Here is a 17,730-nt window from a genome sequence, read left to right as displayed (position 1 = left end):
ATTTCCTCTTGCCCCAATCCATTTTCTCTGGCTGTCTATGAATATGATATTAGGGTTTTTATCATCCCGACTTCGGCCGGCTCTGTCTGCATACGGCCCATTCAAAGGCTATCCATCAAGACACACACACACACACACACACAAACGGCCTCAAACACACACAGACATACACATACAGTCTGGCCTACAGAAGGCTACATAAATTTTATACACACGGACACACATAAATCCCTTCAAGCCAAAGGCCATGACAACAAATGTTCCCTCCTGACATATGCGTATGTGCACTCTCACACTCTCACACTCTCATACTCTCATACCTTCCTCAGATGGTTCAGACAGCTGTACGCTTGAAAGTTTAAATAGCATCTCTGTTGACTTTGCCTTATTGGACTCATTTGCAGTCACATCATCTCCTGGCTCCTCTCCTCTCATCTTTAGTTTGACTTTCTCTCCGTTCACTCACTCCATCTTCTCCGGAAAGATAAACATCTGCTTCAAAAATGTCTTTTTATGAACCACTGTTATATTCCATCTCCCCCCCCCCCTCTCTTCCTCTCTCTCTTTCTGACACTCCGCAGGAAATACTCGGTGGCCCTCACGCAGCAGAGCAGAAATACGACGCCGAGTTCTTCAAGAAGTTCCGCAGTCAAAATATTGTTTTGTCCGCGAGGAACTATGCCAGGGTAACATCAGATTCCTGCATACTCCCTCACTAATTATCTCGTTTGATCTATAGCTGTCTGCAACTCCGTTTGGCTCTAATTTGATATACACTCAGTTATCGGTTTATTAGGTACACTCTAGCTTAGACAAACGCAGTCTAATACAAAGGTCCCTGCAGTTTGATGAACTGAGTTGTGTTATACAGGGAGGTGTTTCTTTTATATAGCCTCTCATTGACGTAAATCTGCTTGACAGAATAATACACACCTGACAACTGAGTGTATTTACAGCCTTTCATAGGAGTTTTGAGCCAAACCTTCCTTCTTTGTGTTAAATAGATACATGTGTTTAAGTATGTTTACCTTCATTTCTTTGAGTAATGTAATCTCATAATTTTTGGCGGGTTTCCTGATTTGTCTACAGGAGAGTAACGTGCAGGCTCTGGACATCCTCTTCACGTACCACGGAGCGGATCTCCTCCAGCACCGACTAGCCATCCTTAACAATTTCCCAGAAACCACCTCTCCACATGAGTACACCATTCTGCTGCCTGAGGCCAGGTGAGACCCAGATCATGTTGCCTCTCCCTCCATCCCTCTATCCCATTGTGGTGAACATGAAAACACAGAAACACCTTCAGGGAATTTCCACAAATTTGGCACAAACATTCACTTGCACCCAAGGTTAGGCTCACTTTGACCTGGCAAAACACTGATTTGGCAGTAACTCAAGAATTCATATTCCAATCATGAGAAAATATGAGTGAGATATGGATTTTACCTGCAACTCTATTGATTTGTGGAGGTATACAGTCGTGGGGAGGTCTAAAAGGGTCTAAGTGTACACACACATTTACCCAAACTGAAAAACCAGTAGCCTGTCATTTTATGCTCCCATATATATATTTTTTGATTCTCCTCATACAACAATTGCCATTATGACACATAGAAACTTCAGGGTCACCCACCCTTCCTTATGTCTGGAAATGAATATTAACACCTCTCTGGAACAACAAGTCTCACTTGTCACTACGTCGCAAATTGAAACCATTCAACATGAGAATCACATCCCTTATGGAGCACATGCTTAAAGACCTTTCACACGTTGGCTCCTTTGTTCTCACCTTTACACAGCGGGAGTCTTCTTCTGTCCTTGAGAAACACACACACACACACACACACACACACACACACACACACACACACACACACACACACACACACACACACACACACACACACACACACACACACGGACATGTTCTTCCATTACACTAGTGTAAGCTACAGCTTCAGGGCTGACTCTGTCACGCAGGAAAGAAAATAATAGGAAAGAGACTCAATGGCCACTTTTTAAAAAATTACATATAAAATATGAACACCTTAAAATGATACAATACTGGCTGCAATAATTGCAACCGTAGTTCTTGTTCTACTTTTTCGTTTCACAATACATTTCAGCTGTGAGAATGAAAGAGCACTGAAGGGGGAACTTTGGGCGAGGGGATGTGAGAAGGAGATGATGGAGGAGTGTGTCAGAGGGAAAGGAATCATTCCTCAGACCCCTTATGGTTCTGTAACAGAGGTGACAGACTCTGGATTTCTCCTCACCTTTATCCCCTTCCTTCACAATTCCTATGTTCTCTCTGTGAGTATTTATTATATATATAAATACCACAACTACATTTCAACAAATGAACACATGTACAAGACTTAAGTCCCCTGGAGTCATGAGCTAAAAAACATTTACCGTATAGATATAACTGCTCATATAGTTTTTACACACGCAGGCACGCACACATACACACCCCACTATACTGCACCCTTTTATTAGCCATGTCTGAGTTTGTATGGAGGTCAGGCGGCTGTGGCTCTGCAGTGGGCATCCATCATGGCTCTGCCGCTGTGGGGCAGTTTCCTATTTTCCCCAGCCTGTGAGCACCAACTGCTGCCTCAACAGCACTCGCTCCGACACTGCAGCAGAAGGAGCCGGCCCAAGCCATCTGTTTTGGAGCTCACTCACTATTTATTTGTCTTGCTTCACTGGAAGGGGGGGAAACTTTCTCCTGTAATATTGATCAGATTCTTTGAGGGAACCCTGTACACGTGGAAGAATGCACAATAGTTGTGTTTTTGTTGCAAGAACTTTGCCTGCAGCTCGAAAAGGGTTCGGCCCAGTGGAAATGAAAATATACTCGAATGCCATCTCCATATTCCTGCCGCCCCACTTTCGCCTCGTCTCTCTCTCTCAGGCTGAAGAGGAGTAGATTAGGGGAGGGGACGTGAAATAACTCATTCCTCGCATCGATATCCGAGTGCTCACACCAATATTTACTCTCCACCCTCTAACCTGGCTGTCTTTAATGAAGAAAGAGGAGCACGGCTTCAGGGAACGACAGGAAGAAGAAAAAAAAAAAGAGGATGAGATTTTTAAGGGAGAAGCAGTGAGATTTCTCGATGTTTGTCATCTTTTAAAAGGAAGAAGTTGCGTTGAAGTGTTGGTTAAAAAAAATTCCCTCTACTTTTGCATCCTGACATAAATCAAATCAGCTTCTTGGACACTTCTTATGTATTTCGTGATTGCATAGAATTTATGGCCGTGTTTTAAAAAAGCAGCAGCAGCGTGTGTGTGAGAGTGTGCGCTCTTCCCTTGTAACTTATAGATGATTTGTAGCCCGAACTATCTCCTTGAGTTTTACAACAACAGTACTTAGGGATCAAACGGCTTCTGTTCACCCCAGTGACTCGGTGTGTGTTGGTGCATTTGTATATTTCTGTGTGTGTTCGTCTGTCTGAGTCATGTCACCAGTGACACGCGAGGTTACAGAGTCATTCTTCACTTCCCTATTCATCCTTACCTATTTTTCTTCCTCACACCTGTCACACTCAAGGAGACCAGGAAGAAGTAAAGCATAGCACCAACATGGAATTTAGAAAATAAAAGCCCTTGCCATTTACAGCCGAGGCACGACTCAGACTCTTTTTCGAAAAGTTCTTTGACTTGTTTATTAATGTGCTTTTGTGTTTTTTTTCCTCTAGTACATGTTTCTTCTCTTACTATTCTCTGCTTTTTCCCTTCCCCATGTCTTGCTGCCTTTCAGCTGGGTTTTCCTGTAGTTTATGACCAATGTTTAGTACGAGACCGTAAATTTCTCTGATGATTTATCAGGTGCGATTATAGGTGGGTGGGAAGGAGTGGTTTATTTTTGGACCCCTGCTCATTGGTTTTTGCCCTGGTATGTTTTTATGACACAAAAGCCAGTGGTCATAGGTGTTAAGTTTTTGGGTTATCCTCCCGTCCCATTCTTGTGAAGCCCTAGAAGCAATTTCTTCAAATTTGTTACAACTGTCGAGTTTGACTAAAGGATAAACTGATAAGATTTTGGTGGTCAAAGTTCAAGGTCCCTGTTGCCTTACAAAACCCTTTTTTACCTTGTGAATGCATAATCTTAAGAACACCTTGAGAAAATCCTTTCAAATTTGGCACGAATGTTCACTTAGAGTCACATTTTAGATTTGGACGATGCATTGGTTGCTGGAGGAATACAACCGCATGGCAGAAAGAAACCATTACATTTTAGTGTGGATCCAGATCAGGGAGCGGATCCAGGAATTTCTTTTCACTTTATGAGGTTTTGCCTTTTGACAATTTCACCGTTTTCCCACAGAATAATTTATGGATCTTGAAGAAAAAACTGACCCACTTAGAGAACTCATATCTATGGGTGTGTGAAATTTGGTGCAGCTTTTGATTGAATTTAAAGCGTCTGTTGGGGCTTGGGGGGAGGTATGCTCTCCACTGAGCGCCATTCAAGTTATATTTGCACTTGTGCTTTTCCATAAAACTGACCCTTCTTCAAATTGTGTATGTCTCTCCTCCTTTCTTCCTCTATGTCTAATACTGCCTCTTTTTTTTTTTTCCCCAGTCTGGATGACAGAGGCGAGTTGGTATTAATTCCATGGGATGAGCAGAGACACAGAGAGATGGACTGGTGCGAGACAGAGGAGTGCAGGTAAACCGTGACATCACTCTGGATATAAACACGCGGCATCATGGCATTGCAGGGAAAGCATTACAACAAACCAAGCTTGGACGATAAGATACTGTATTTTATAATAAACTCTTACCCTGCCCATGATAATAAAGCATCTCACAGCGTAGGATTGTAAGAATTTCTGCTCAGTAAGGGACAGATGCTTATGTTGGCATCATTACGTGAAACGAAACATGACATCCTATTATCCAAACAGAACCATAACAAACTAATACCAGATCTCGTTGCACCGCCAATTTATGCGAATTTGCCTGCTCATGTACGGAGGCCAGCTTCATTTGCAATTTTATTTTTGCAAGTTTTTTTCTTTTTTATTGCTCTTTGGTTCACAGTCACATTATCAGCTGGCAGCTGTGGCATCCTTGGCCAGGAACTGCAGGGTGAAATTGTGATACCGTGTGGAGTTACGATGATGCCAGGGATGTTTAAGACCTTGTTTATGACATGTATCGTCTCACAAGCTTATTTTTATTTTTTCCTTCTCTGCTTCTGTGGTTTATTCTCCATATTTGTATTGTTTCTTGTTTTCCCTCCCTTTTTGGATCCAACCCTGTCTACTCCCCCTGCAAAAACAAGGCTGGTGATATTCTAGTTTCGTTATTCTGAACAAACCCATGAAAAGATCAAAAGCAACACTGTCAGTCTGCCCCCTAATACTTTCTGACCCTTTTTTGACCTTCAGCCCTAAACCCATTAATCCTTACTGAGGAAGTCATTAAAATATTTAAAGAAGGTGGACTCAATTCCCCAAAATAGTTTTTAACAAGCTTTGGCTAATTGATGCATCCATGGAATTCTATATTTAAAAAAAAACTTAAATTTTATCAGCTTCACATTTGGCATGTGTATTGTTAGGAGTGAGGAAGTGCAGTGTTGAAATTTGTACGATTTGGACACGCAGTTTATTCAATATTAATAAACCTCCATGGTGTAGAGGTTTGAGATATATCAGACACTGGCTTTACACATATACAAATGATTAATTGTTGATTTTGGTCTTTTAGGTTTTGAATAAATAAGAATATCACCCGACCAATTGCTTCCCTACAATACATATGTTAGCAAAACACATTTAAAACACTCTTTCCCCATGTCCTCCTCAGAGCGGTGCTGGACCAGAACTTGTTCGATGATGACAGTTTCCTGTACGAGGAGATTCCAGAGCTGCTGAGGTTCCGCGCAGCCTCACCCCCAATCGAGCTGCTGACCGACTGGTATCAGAGCAGAGCCCAGGACATCGACTCCTGCTCCAGACAGGTGCGAACACCAGTACACTGCAACGTCCAACCAAGCTTTCAAGCTCTTTGTCATTCCGTCAACTATTTCTGTCACTTTTTTCGTGAACAATTGAGTGCAACACTATGAATGTTTTCCATGTGAGACTGTCTGAAAGTGTGTGTTGTTACCCCCCTGTGTTAATGTGGTTAATGCATCTCGACCCTTCTCGTGATGGCAGTGTTTTTCACCCCCACTATTGCTCTATAACATGGTTGTCATAAGAACTAGATCATCAGTTTACCTCAGTCTTTGTCTTTAAATCTTTTAGTCGTGGCTTTAAACTGGGGAAGTATCTGTTCAGACAGCTGGCTGCAAGGAAGTGTTCCTCAAGCGTTTTGGCTCTCAGCAGCTACCACTTGCACAAAATCCTGGGACATTCTGTTGTCCTCACTTTCACCTTGCAATTAGTATTTTTTTTTGTCTAAATCCAACTGGTAGAAATTTCTCTTTTTGATTGTAAAACCTGTTTTCGCACCCTGATCAGGTTCCTTCTCAGGATCCTGGAAAATTCCAGCAGCAGAGAGGAATCAATAGACATCTGGCAACTGGGAGGATTGTTGCCGTTACAGATTTCTTTCCTTCGTTATCTCTTCTTTCATTGGAGGAGAAAAATGTGATGAACAGGGATTCAGGCTGCAGAAGAGATGTTGCCAACCTCCATCAGTCAAGGTCACTTTGATCCTATCTGTGACAGACATTATCATATTTGCCATATGGGCTTCTAATGAAGAGTAACCAAAGCTTCTGTCATGTGCAGTTCTGTTGCTGTAACTGAAAAATAGGACTTGATAGGACTTGTTTAGTGGAGTAATGGGATGTAACTGCCGGAGCTGCCCACTCTCTCCACCCACACAATCCACACCGCGGCTCTTTCGCCTCTTTGCCTCCTTCACAGTGATGGATCAAGGTTGTCACAGGGCTCTCTTTTGTCTTTGTGAAAGGACTAACTAGGGTGCAGTCATGTCTTTCCCCTTCATCTCTCCATTTCATCCCCTTCACTGGGTGTAAGGAGGATGAAGGAGGAAGATTTGGGGGGGGGGTGCATTGCTCAATCTCCAAGCCGACTGGAGAATCTTTCATCATCCACGAAGGAGAAATGGGAGACAGTGATTGACAAAGTGTTTGTGTAGAAGGAGGTCTCTGTTAATGTCTAGGAAACACACAGGCTCTCTCTTTCATTCTCTCTCTTGTTCCCTTTTAATTAGACCTCATCTGCTTTTGCTCTCTCACGCGTTACTCCAGGAGCCTCTTGGGAGCGTCCCTAACGCTCATGTCTCCTGCTCTTTCACACACTTCTTTTTCTCGCTTTCAGACACACACTGAGACGCGACAGAGAGAGACACCGAAACAACTCTGTTGCCATTTGCCGAGCTCTCCCCCCCACCCCCCTACTTCCTACCCTCTTTACTTTTTTCATCTCATTTGTTCTCCCTCGTTTGCACCCTCCTCCCATCCTTCATCTGGCCATGTTTATGCTTGGGAGAGCGATTTAATAGAGGAAAATGGGGTTTGATTAAAAGGAGCCACATCAGAGAAAGCGTGAATGTTCTGAAGCAGTCACAGAGCGGCAGGAAGCGAGGCGCTGAATGGGAAGATTGACAAGATGACTCAGAAAGAAAGAGAGAGAGAAAGAGAGGTTTGAAAAATCAGAGAATGGAAGTGCAACCACAAGAAAGAAGAAAAGACAAAAAGCTGGGCCAATGCAAAATCCCCAGTTAGGATAGAGTACGTTACAAAAAAGAAAAGGGGAGGACAGCACTAACAGATGTTGAGGTAAAAAAAGAAAGTAATCTCATGAAGAGAGCTGTCTGTGGGAAAGAAAATAACCAGTTGTAAGGGGGGGTGAAAGGATAGAAATAAGGGGTGTTAAAAACAAGTGTTGTTTGAAACACCATTAACAACAAAATGTCACAAAATGACGGTTCAATTTGGAAAAAGCAGACAGAGCAGAGACGGGCATACAAAGAAGGCAAAAATCCAGAGTTAGAGTTCAAACAAAGACCAACCATAATTACTGTTGCAAAGTTCTGTCAGGAAGTGCTAAGTGAGAGAAGATGGTTAAATTGAACACGGTTAAAGAGAACATGTGAAAATGTTTGGAAGAAAGGACGGAGATTGGACAGGCAGGAGAGTAAAAGATGGTTAAAAGGAAACTTGAGACCGAGAGGGAGGCAGAGGATAGAAGTTCGGTAAAGAGGAGGGATGCGACGATCCAGGGCAGACTCAAAAGTCTGGATCAGGTATCGGTGACATCGGTAACATCTGTCCTGTGTGATCAGATCACAAGTGGTCAGTGCTAAGTTCAGGTCTGAAGGCATCCAAATGTGTCCTGAGAGCCAGTAACTCAAACCACATCTGGAGGTGGCAGCATTCTTTTAACTGTGAACTTTAAATTCATCCTGCGCCACATATGACGTCCTACTCAGCTGACGTCCTCTGACCCGCTACAGTTTCACAATGACTCAAAGCTTTTCTACGCTTCACCGCCACAATATCAACACACAATGGTTTCTATTTGTTTCAAACAGGTAAAATGTTTCGTCAATATTACGTGCACGTTTTACAGGCAGTATTGTTTAATCAAGCCCCTCCTGACACTGCTCTCTACCTCTACTTCTCTCTCTGACTCACAGAAACACACATAAACACATTGACATACACACAAGCACAGGGGACATCAGGCACATCTATAAACTCAGACTGGGTGAAAACAACATAGTTCGATCTTCCCAAACGGAAATGACTCATGTGATCATTTGCATATGGAGCAAGGAAGTTAGATCCGATCATTCAGGGCACATTTTGATGCCTGGTGTTAACACTCATGCTGAACGCTGTCCACTTGTGATCGGATCACTCAGGTCACCCAAATGCATCCTCAATGCGTCCTGAGATCTGATCACACCGACCACGTTGTCAGGTGTGACCAGGACCTATGTTTATGTCTAGATTCCCACGGACTACATTGTCTGTCGGTAGTGTGATGGTAGACCTATTTCGAGAAAGGAGAGCTAATATTGTATGGAGGTAGCTAAAAACAAAGGTTCAGCAGTGTACAAGCATTACACGCTAGCAACAGCTAAGTATGACCCTATATTCTCTTCCACACAGTGAAGTATACGCTTATAATTAAACCCTGATATCAGATCGGTACTCTGCATCAGCTGATACCCAAAGCCCAAGTGCTAGTTTCAGTCTCAGGGCTGAAAAAAGTTGGATTGTTGTGTCCCTATTGGAGGAGAGAATGAGAAGGGGAGGGCATGGAGACAAGGTGGTAATTAAAAAGTGAGAAATTTAAACATCTGAATTGTCTGCTGCTGCCGGGGGAATCTATCTCTGGAGAGCAGGAGCAGGAGATAAGGAGAGAGGGATGGTGAGAACTCAGAGGATCTTTACTCACAGTGAGATCAATAGATTCCTCTCTCTCGTGCCTAATTGCTCGGGCTCTGACTCGAGGTGTGTGTGTGTGTGTGTGTGTGTGTGTGTGTGTGTGTGTGTGTGTGTGTGTGTGTGTGTGTGTGTGTGTGTGTGTGTGTGTGTGTGTGTGTGTGTGTGTGTGTGTGTGTGTGTGTGTGTGTGTGTGTGTGTGTGTGTGTGTGTGTGTGTGTGTGTGTGTGAGACAAATGAAGGCAGGCATTTATTTATTCAGCCAGAAACTTGTTGAGATAAACTGAAGAGGATGAGGTTGCAGAACCTCTGTGTTTGTGTGCATGTGCAAGCAAGATGCTACTCTAACCACTATGTCAATGGGCTCTCCTCTGAAAGGTGGAGAGTAAGCAATCATCACTACAGGGGCCCAGCGGCATCTGCTATTGATTGGCTTCTATCCACAGGTGGATGAGCATCAATTGGCTGGGCATGCTGCCAGCATAAAGGTGGTCGGATATTGATTGGTTGCTCTTCTGGATGAAATTTTATCAATGCGAGTAGTCAGAATCCCCGAATCTTTCCTGTTGTGTTGTCCAAGGACTAATGATTGGATATTGGTTGTGACTGATAGGTTCCATTTGGGCTTGGATTGGTGAGATATTGTTGTTTTCTTTACGTTTCATGTGTTCACAGCAACGGGTTTTCAATTATGTGTTGCCTCGCTTTGAAGAACCTCTGTTACTGTCCAAACAATGCAGAGAGACAGCACTATAAAGTACAGCGTCAATAACAACCACAGAAGGTAATTCAGCAAATGTCACGTTGCAGAGATTAAACATCACAGGTTTCACAAATGTTGGATATCTGCAGAGCTTCTGTGCTGTGTTGTGTTTGACTATAGTGTCTATAGTGTTTCTTCCACATTCTTTCCTTAATTAGATGTCATGCGCCCCGCCCCCCCCAACGGCACCCCCCGCCCCCCCTGGAAGGTCAAGTTCATTTTTTTTTTATTTATTTTTTTTAATATAGCGCCAGATCTCAACATAAGTCATTTAAGGTTACCTTTCCTATAAAACAGGTCTATAGCTTGCTCTTTTATTAACCAAACTAAATGGCCTTATGTTATTTATCTTATTTACGTGACGGCATGTCATTTCTGTCTCTACATGGTCGCGCGTTTAGATTTCTCCTCTGCTCTCTGTATCGCGCACGGCGGAGTTCCATCCCGATGCGCGCGCACACTGACACTGACACGTGCGCGCACATGAACATCATGATTCCTTTAAGTTTTTGTGTCCGTGTCCGCCTACCCCGCCACTGCTGCCCCCCCCCCCCCCCCCAAAAAAAGCTGTAAACCTAGGGGAAACACTGCATGAGTAGTTGAATCATCTTCACAGTTGTTGGGTTTTCATGCTCACATTCATGGGCTTCGCGAACTTCTCCTTGGCCTTTTCATCTCGAACCATGATCACTTCACAACTTTGGTTTAAACTATATTTTTGGTTTTGTTTTACAATTTGGCTTCATCTTTACAATACACATTACAATGTCACAGAGCTGCTAGTGTTGCTATGAACAAACAAAACACAAGGGCCTTTGCTGGTCCCAGACTCACACAGCTGTCGTTTTACAATGCAGTGCACACGTTCACATACATTATCAGATCTACTCAGGCCCATCTGTACACACATGGGCGTCTTAATATGATATGTGGTCAGGTGCATTGTTAGTACAGGACCTTGAGGCATCATAAAATGATTGCACTCCTGAAGTCAACTACATAGTCATGTGTAATTCACTTTTAATATAAGGCTGCTTTATCAAGAGAGTTATTCACACCTACATAGGCGGGTGCACAACACATGCACACTTGTTACACACACAGATGGTCTGCTTGCAATACGCCAAAGTGCAACGGCATCTGGCTTTTAAAGGGAATTAGAGATGGCTCTCTGGTTGGTTTAGTGCATGTCATGCCCAGAACACACCCATGATTAATTAAGAGACAAAGTACAACCTTTTTTTTAAAAAACATGCGCCTGACAGAGCAACACTTTATTTTTCTGTGAAATGAGCAAAAGTGGATTTGGACACATGCCGCATACACGTCAGAGCTTGTGGTTAGATCGTTAAAATACAGCCAGCGAGACAAGACTTTAATAATGTACAGAGTGTTAAATATATTACATGAGACGAAGGATGCGTTTGCCATCACTCGATGCTGAAAAGGCATTCAGCATAATTGAATGGCCTCTCCTGTTTGCAATATGAGAGTGGTTTGGATTTGTGACAGCATTTTTTTTCAATGGATAATGACAGCAGTTAAAATGGCGGCTTTATTTACATCTTACGCCCTCAGTTCACGTATTAGCTTTACAGTCATATCATTTTCATTAGCTTCCAAATAGAGACTTTGTGTGGTGTGTGTGTGTGTGTGTGTGTGAGAGAGAGTGTGTGTGAGTGTGACGAATGCATTTGATAATGTTCCTTCTGTCCAATTTATATTCTCTCCTTTTTTTTTAATGTCTTTTCATGTTTATTGCCGTCATCACTCAGTCGACAGGCTGACCAATCCATTTGTTTCATTTTTATGCCTCTGTCTGTCCGTCCCATTCTCTTGAACGCAATATCTCAAGAATGCCTTCAGGGATATTCTTCAACTTTGGTACAAACGTTCACTTGGTATCAAGGGTGAACTGATAAGATAGTGGTGGTCAATAGCCAAAGGTCAAGGATGTTTCACAAAGTAAATGTTTTGCCTTTTTAATGTGATACCTCTGCAACACCTTGAGGGAATCCCTTCAAATTTGGTACAAACATTCTCTTGGACTCAAGGATTCCTATTAATTTTATCACATGGGCAGATTTCAGTATTAGCAGAAACACTAATTTGTAAGGTTAATTACTGGGATAAGGCCAGCTGTAATTAGCTTTATGGAAACAGTCTGGTTTGGGATCAGCATCTGGTAGTACTACTGAAAATAGTTTTACGTCCGCCAAGGAGGTTACGTTTTCATGCCCGTTTGTGTGTTAGTTAGCAGGATTGTGGTTTGCTCTCTCATTCACTTTCATCTTCTAATATTCCTTTTTTATTTCTTTTCTTCTTTCTTTCTCTCTCATTGCAATTTCTCACTGTACACCAGGTGGACTGCGCCCTGTCACTGGTGCGCCTGGGGAAGGAGCGGGAGATCCCAGGGTTGACGCTCCTGTGCGATGACCTGGTCACCATGGAAACGCTTGTGTATGAAACATCATGCGAATTGAGTCTGACATTTAAAGAGCTGCAACAGTTAAGCGACATCGATAAGCTCCGCCTGCTCATGAATAATGTAAGTTGCACAATTTGCACCTTTCAGATTTCACATTCTCACCTTTTCCTTGGCAAACGTTTTGTCATAATGTTTTTTAACCGATAATTATTTTTAAAGGGACATTCTTATTTTATAAAATCATTTAAGGAAGTATTTTTAAATTGTTTGCAGGGTGTTGCTCTCACTAGTCATTCACAGTTTGGGCAAAAAATGTAAAGAAGATCATGTTGTTACTGATATATCCCCCCCCCCCCCCCCCCCCTATTATATTAGTATTTTTCATTTATTAATTATAATTTGTAATTATTATAATTATAAACAGTGTAATTTTTTTTTAATTCACAGTAACTGAGGTGTTAATTGTCTAAAAGATAGATAAGAGATAACTTTCAGGCTATTTGCCTACAATTACATTTAATTTTAAAGCTCCAGACTTTTGTCATTGACTTGATTGTGCCTTTAAAGAACATAATGTTCACCAATAGAATCAGAATCAGAATTCTTTTAATTGCCAAGTATATTTACACATACAGGAAATAACAGCTTGAATAGGCAAAAATCCAACAGAAAAACTGCAGTGATGAATAGAAATCCCACAGTAAATCAGTTCCTTTTCATTCCTGAAATCCCTGATATCTGACCACATGAACTTGCGATCCAAAGGCAGCGAGAGAGCTATGAAAGCCAGTCTGCAGCACTTAGTACAGTTACAAGTCCCCTTGGAGTACATAATATGAGCTGTCCTCTAAATTGTCGCTAATAACTGCCAGCTTTAGCCTGTGAGGACCACTGCCAGTAGGATCTGCCATATAGGCAGGCAGCCAGCTAATGTTGTTGACTGCACTAACACATGCTGTTTGACTGGTTCCCCCTTTGGGCTGTGTGTGTGTGTGTGTGTGTGTGTGTGTGTGTGTGTGTGTGTGTGTGTGTGTGTGTGTGTGTGTGTGTGTGTGTGTGTGTGTGTGTGTGTGTGTGTGTGTGTGTGTGTGTGTGTGTGTGTGTGTGTGTGTGTGTGTGTGTGTGTGTGTGAATGTTTACCAAACTTGCTGAGATTAAATCTCCCTCCTCGCCTGTGTCTGATGTCTTTCTTTATCAGAGACGTCGTACAGCAAAGTAAAATGTTGGTTGTGGGTGTGCAAGTTTGCATTTAGCACCTGCACACGCCTCTCCTTTCCCCCCTGGGTGCTCTCTTATCTGTCAGAGCTGGCACATAGCTGGTGCAGATCCCGGCACAAACCTGACATGCATCCTCACAATCCACAGCACAGCCCACATACAGTACTGTGGCTATTGTAGCTCAAGTTTAATCACATGGCACGTTTTCTTGTAAATGTAGTTTAAAATTTCTTTTCAATGTTCTAAAAACATTACAACAGAGGAGATATTTCTATTTATATGAACAACAAATGTTCTCACAGGGTTTGTGTAGCCTTATTTTTCTCCCAGCTTTCAGAGAACAGGAAAACACAAATGTCTCCAGTTACTTAGAATCTTGATAGTTAGGCCACAATCACTGCTCAACGTTCAGCAGAGTCATTATCAGTGTTTGATTTACATGAGCTTAACTAAACTCTGCTGGAAAATAGTTCAGTATCATAAGGAATTTTGAAAATATATGTTGTCAAGCATAGATTTACCTATTTTTCCCTTGGTCAGTATTTGTGGAGATAAGCCTATATAATATAAGCCATTTCATGAAATGTGCAAAAAGCTTTTATTATGTTTGCTTGTGCTGAAGGTCAGAACTTGGTTTGTACTTTGCAATACTGAAGGAAAATATAAACATCCTTGATTGACCATCATTGATAAAAAAGGAAAATATAGGAAGTGACACATGGGCACTGAATTGCATATTATCTTTGGTTCTTCTTTAGAAAGGACCTGTCGTCCTTATTTGTTTTGTGAGGCTTGTTTTATTCCCAAACTATGTCTCAATACATTGAAGGCAGGAACTGTTAAAAATGATATGGTCAGTATTTCTGAACAAGATGGGGAAAAATGTCCAGGATAAAAGGATTTGCCCTTAAGCATAAGCTTGAAATGACAGGTGCTATAAGTAAGTCAATGGGTGTGTTAGGCACTTGTTTCCAACCATTTTATTATACTGTATAAACTGCGTCTTTGAGAAAATGTCCTTCCATCACCAGTCCAGCACCGAGCGCTACGTGAAAGATGCTTTCCAGTGGATGGTGCCGTTCCTGCACCGCTGTGAGGGACAGACAGAGGGCGCCGCTAAGTGTCTGCTCAGAGAATACCTGGTCACCCTGGCCCAGCGAGACCTCGCGCTGCCCCTCATCGTCTTCCAGCACTCCAAACCTGACGCAAGTATCCACACACTCCCCAACACAAGTGTAGAGGCCGTCACGCTAGGCCAGCCATAAACAAAGGGACGGCAAAATGGAAGCACACACTCGCACACAGTTCGTCATGTCAGGCCTAGTGTCATAGCCCTGTGCTAAAAATGTTATATTTATGAGACCATAAGGGCGCAGCCAAGGACAGGTCCCCTGGCCATTAAAAAAACATGCAGCGCATCACACAAACACTCAAACAGGAGGAATACACTCCAAATAATACATCACCACAGTGTGTTTGTACAAAAAGACTACAGGGTTAGTTGTCCCTTCTCACACACACACACACACTGACTTCTCCCCCCCTCTCCTCTCCTTTGCAGTGCCAGCAGAAGATCATCGGGGACCCGGACCAGCTGATGATGGTCGCTCTGGAGTGCATCTACAGCTGTGAGCAAGATGACCAGCTCAGCCTCTGTTATGACATCTTGGAGTGTCTGCCGCAGAGGGGCTACGGGTCAGACACACAAACAAACACTCACAGAGCCACAACAACACACACACACAAGTCAAGTGGACTAATACTGTTTAATTATGTAAACCATGAGGCATCTCACTTTTTTACCTTCCGCCTTCCCCTTCCCTCCTCTCCAAGGAGCTGTCAACTACGACGGAGTATTAGAGCCATACTGAAGAAACAAAAGTCGTAATTTTACGAGCATAACGTAAATAAATATGAGTAGATTAATCTGCTTCCTCTGTTAAAATGATGCATATGGAGCTTCTTGTTAAAGTTAACTTTAGTATAGGTCTCACAAATAATTCAATACTTAATATTTTGTCCAAACATCACCAAATTATCAAGTATCAGGACTTTGAAAAGACTGTGAAAGAAAGAGGACTTGAAGGTTACGTCTGTGTGACATTCAAAGATGTTTCATAGTTTCTGATGAGATTGGTTCTCTTTGCTGCTAATTTCCTTTTATTCTTTATTTCCGTAAAAGCCCATTCTTTATTCTCATAATATTAAGATTTTCTTCTCAATTTCTACTTTCTCCTTGTAATATTCCGACTTTATTCTGGCAACATTATTACTTTATTCTTGTAGTCTGAGAGTTTTTTTTTTTCCTTTTACGTCCTCCATCGTAATCAACAAACCCAGCTATCATCTCTCTCCCTCTCTCCCTCTCTCTCCCTCTCTCTCATTCATGCTTGACTCTGACTCCCAGCAGCTGTCACTTGGCCTACCTTCATTCAGTATTTTTGCCCTCCTACTTTTTCTGCCTTTGTCCTCGCCCTCCTTCCTCCTCTGTGACACATTTTATTTTATATGGCAAGAGGGGCCGTCCTTTAAGTCTCCCACGAGGCTGTGTGGGTCTGCAGTGCGTCTGAAGGGGAGTGAATGATAATCAGAGACTAACAAGGGAAAAGTGTGTCAGTCTGGCTTAAATGAATTCAAATGACTATTCTTTGATGGATTTCTCATCCTGTGTGCACCTTAATTGGAACATTGAATTACAACTATGAGGAGTGCTGGTTGTTTTGGCTGCAATGAAGCGACCGAACTTTTCAACAAATCATCTCTTGACCTTTTCAACTGGCTCACATGGCTCCCTTTAGCTGCTCGGTGGTGTGCTGCGCTGTGATAATGTGTATCTCCGCTGCACACTCACAGCAGGGGATAGCTTCACAGAAACAAGATTTTATGGAACAGCTTGGGAACAGGGACACTCTCAGCCCAGGAGTCTTGTGCTAACCTGAGCAAGTAGTTTTATTTTTGAAGTTTTGCTATGCTAATTTAAAGCTAATCAGATACAAAGTAGTTTTATTACTCTTGGGTAGTGTAGAGTCAGTGGTTTTCTTCCACTCACTATACTCTTCTTTTTTACTTTTTGCTGTACTATCATTAGTGTAATTAGGGGTGCTACAATTTTACAATTAATCTGCGAAGTACTAGTGTTACTGGGCAGCACAGGGGGTGCACTGGGTGCCTCACAGCAAGATGGTTCTTGGTTTGAATCCCAGCTAGAGACAGGGTCTTTCTGTTTGGAGTTTGCATGTTCACCCCAGCTTGGGTTTTCTCCGGGTACTCCAGCCTCGTCCCACAGTCCAAAAACGTGTGAATGATTGTTTGTCTCTGTATATTGGTTCTGCAATACACTGGCAACCAGTGCAGATTGTACCCCGCCTCTCGCCCAGTGTCAGTGGGATTGCCTCCATCTCCCCGCTGCAAGCCTTTCAGGGTGAAGCTGTATAGATAATGGATGGATGCACAGCTGTTACTGAAGAGGATAAATAATTGCTTGTCATAACCCACAATTAATGCTTGTTGGTTTTTTCTGTCTAGCTATGTAGATATTTTACGACAAAATATACTCAATTTAGAGTGAAAGTAAGTAAGTACTTGAATTTAAATATGCTGTACTTGGATATTACATATACTATACTTTTAAAAGTAAAAGTGCTTGCCAAGTGGAACCTGTTCCTGTTCCCAAATGCAACCGTCTACTACATCACTATGGCTGAGTCTCTTTCGGATCCATTTCCGTGTGTGTCTTCACCTATGCTGCTGATGCTGCTGCTGCAAGGGTACATATATATGTAGTGGAGTAAAAGTGAGAGGTATCTAATTAAGTACAGATACACGAAGAATGTAGTGAAGTACCAAATAAAGTAATTGTACATAGTTACATCCCACCACTGGGAATATTGGCTGAAAGTTTAAAGATGTTTGCTTTGAAAGATTTTCGCTGCCAGC

At 42.4% G+C, this 17,730-nt stretch overlaps 1 protein-coding gene across 3 annotated transcripts in view; it reads left to right on the top strand.

Annotated features, from left to right (window-relative positions):
* nbas (NBAS subunit of NRZ tethering complex) overlaps positions 1-17,730 on the top strand; it is a 155,835-nt gene that overhangs the window by 33,225 nt on the left and 104,880 nt on the right. For 2 of the 3 annotated variants that reach the window (XR_004613367.1, XM_034580813.1), the window contains exons 20-27: positions 582-686; positions 1,090-1,226; positions 4,592-4,678; positions 5,297-5,305; positions 5,824-5,977; positions 12,511-12,696; positions 14,826-14,999; positions 15,356-15,489. Coding sequence is in view for 2 of the 3 variants with exons in the window: in XM_034580813.1 (XP_034436704.1) it covers positions 582-686; positions 1,090-1,226; positions 4,592-4,678; positions 5,297-5,305; positions 5,824-5,977; positions 12,511-12,696; positions 14,826-14,999; positions 15,356-15,489 (986 nt within the window). In the remaining variant the exon portion in view is untranslated. The remainder of the gene's footprint in view (positions 1-581; positions 687-1,089; positions 1,227-4,591; positions 4,679-5,296; positions 5,306-5,823; positions 5,978-12,510; positions 12,697-14,825; positions 15,000-15,355; positions 15,490-17,730) is intronic. The other variant, XM_034580814.1, reaches the window with a different exon arrangement.

The sequence above is a fragment of the Hippoglossus hippoglossus genome, chromosome 24, assembly GCF_009819705.1.
Source record: "Hippoglossus hippoglossus isolate fHipHip1 chromosome 24, fHipHip1.pri, whole genome shotgun sequence".
NCBI classification, from domain to species: domain Eukaryota; kingdom Metazoa; phylum Chordata; class Actinopteri; order Pleuronectiformes; family Pleuronectidae; genus Hippoglossus; species Hippoglossus hippoglossus.
This window is presented reverse-complemented; position numbering and strand designations above follow the sequence as displayed.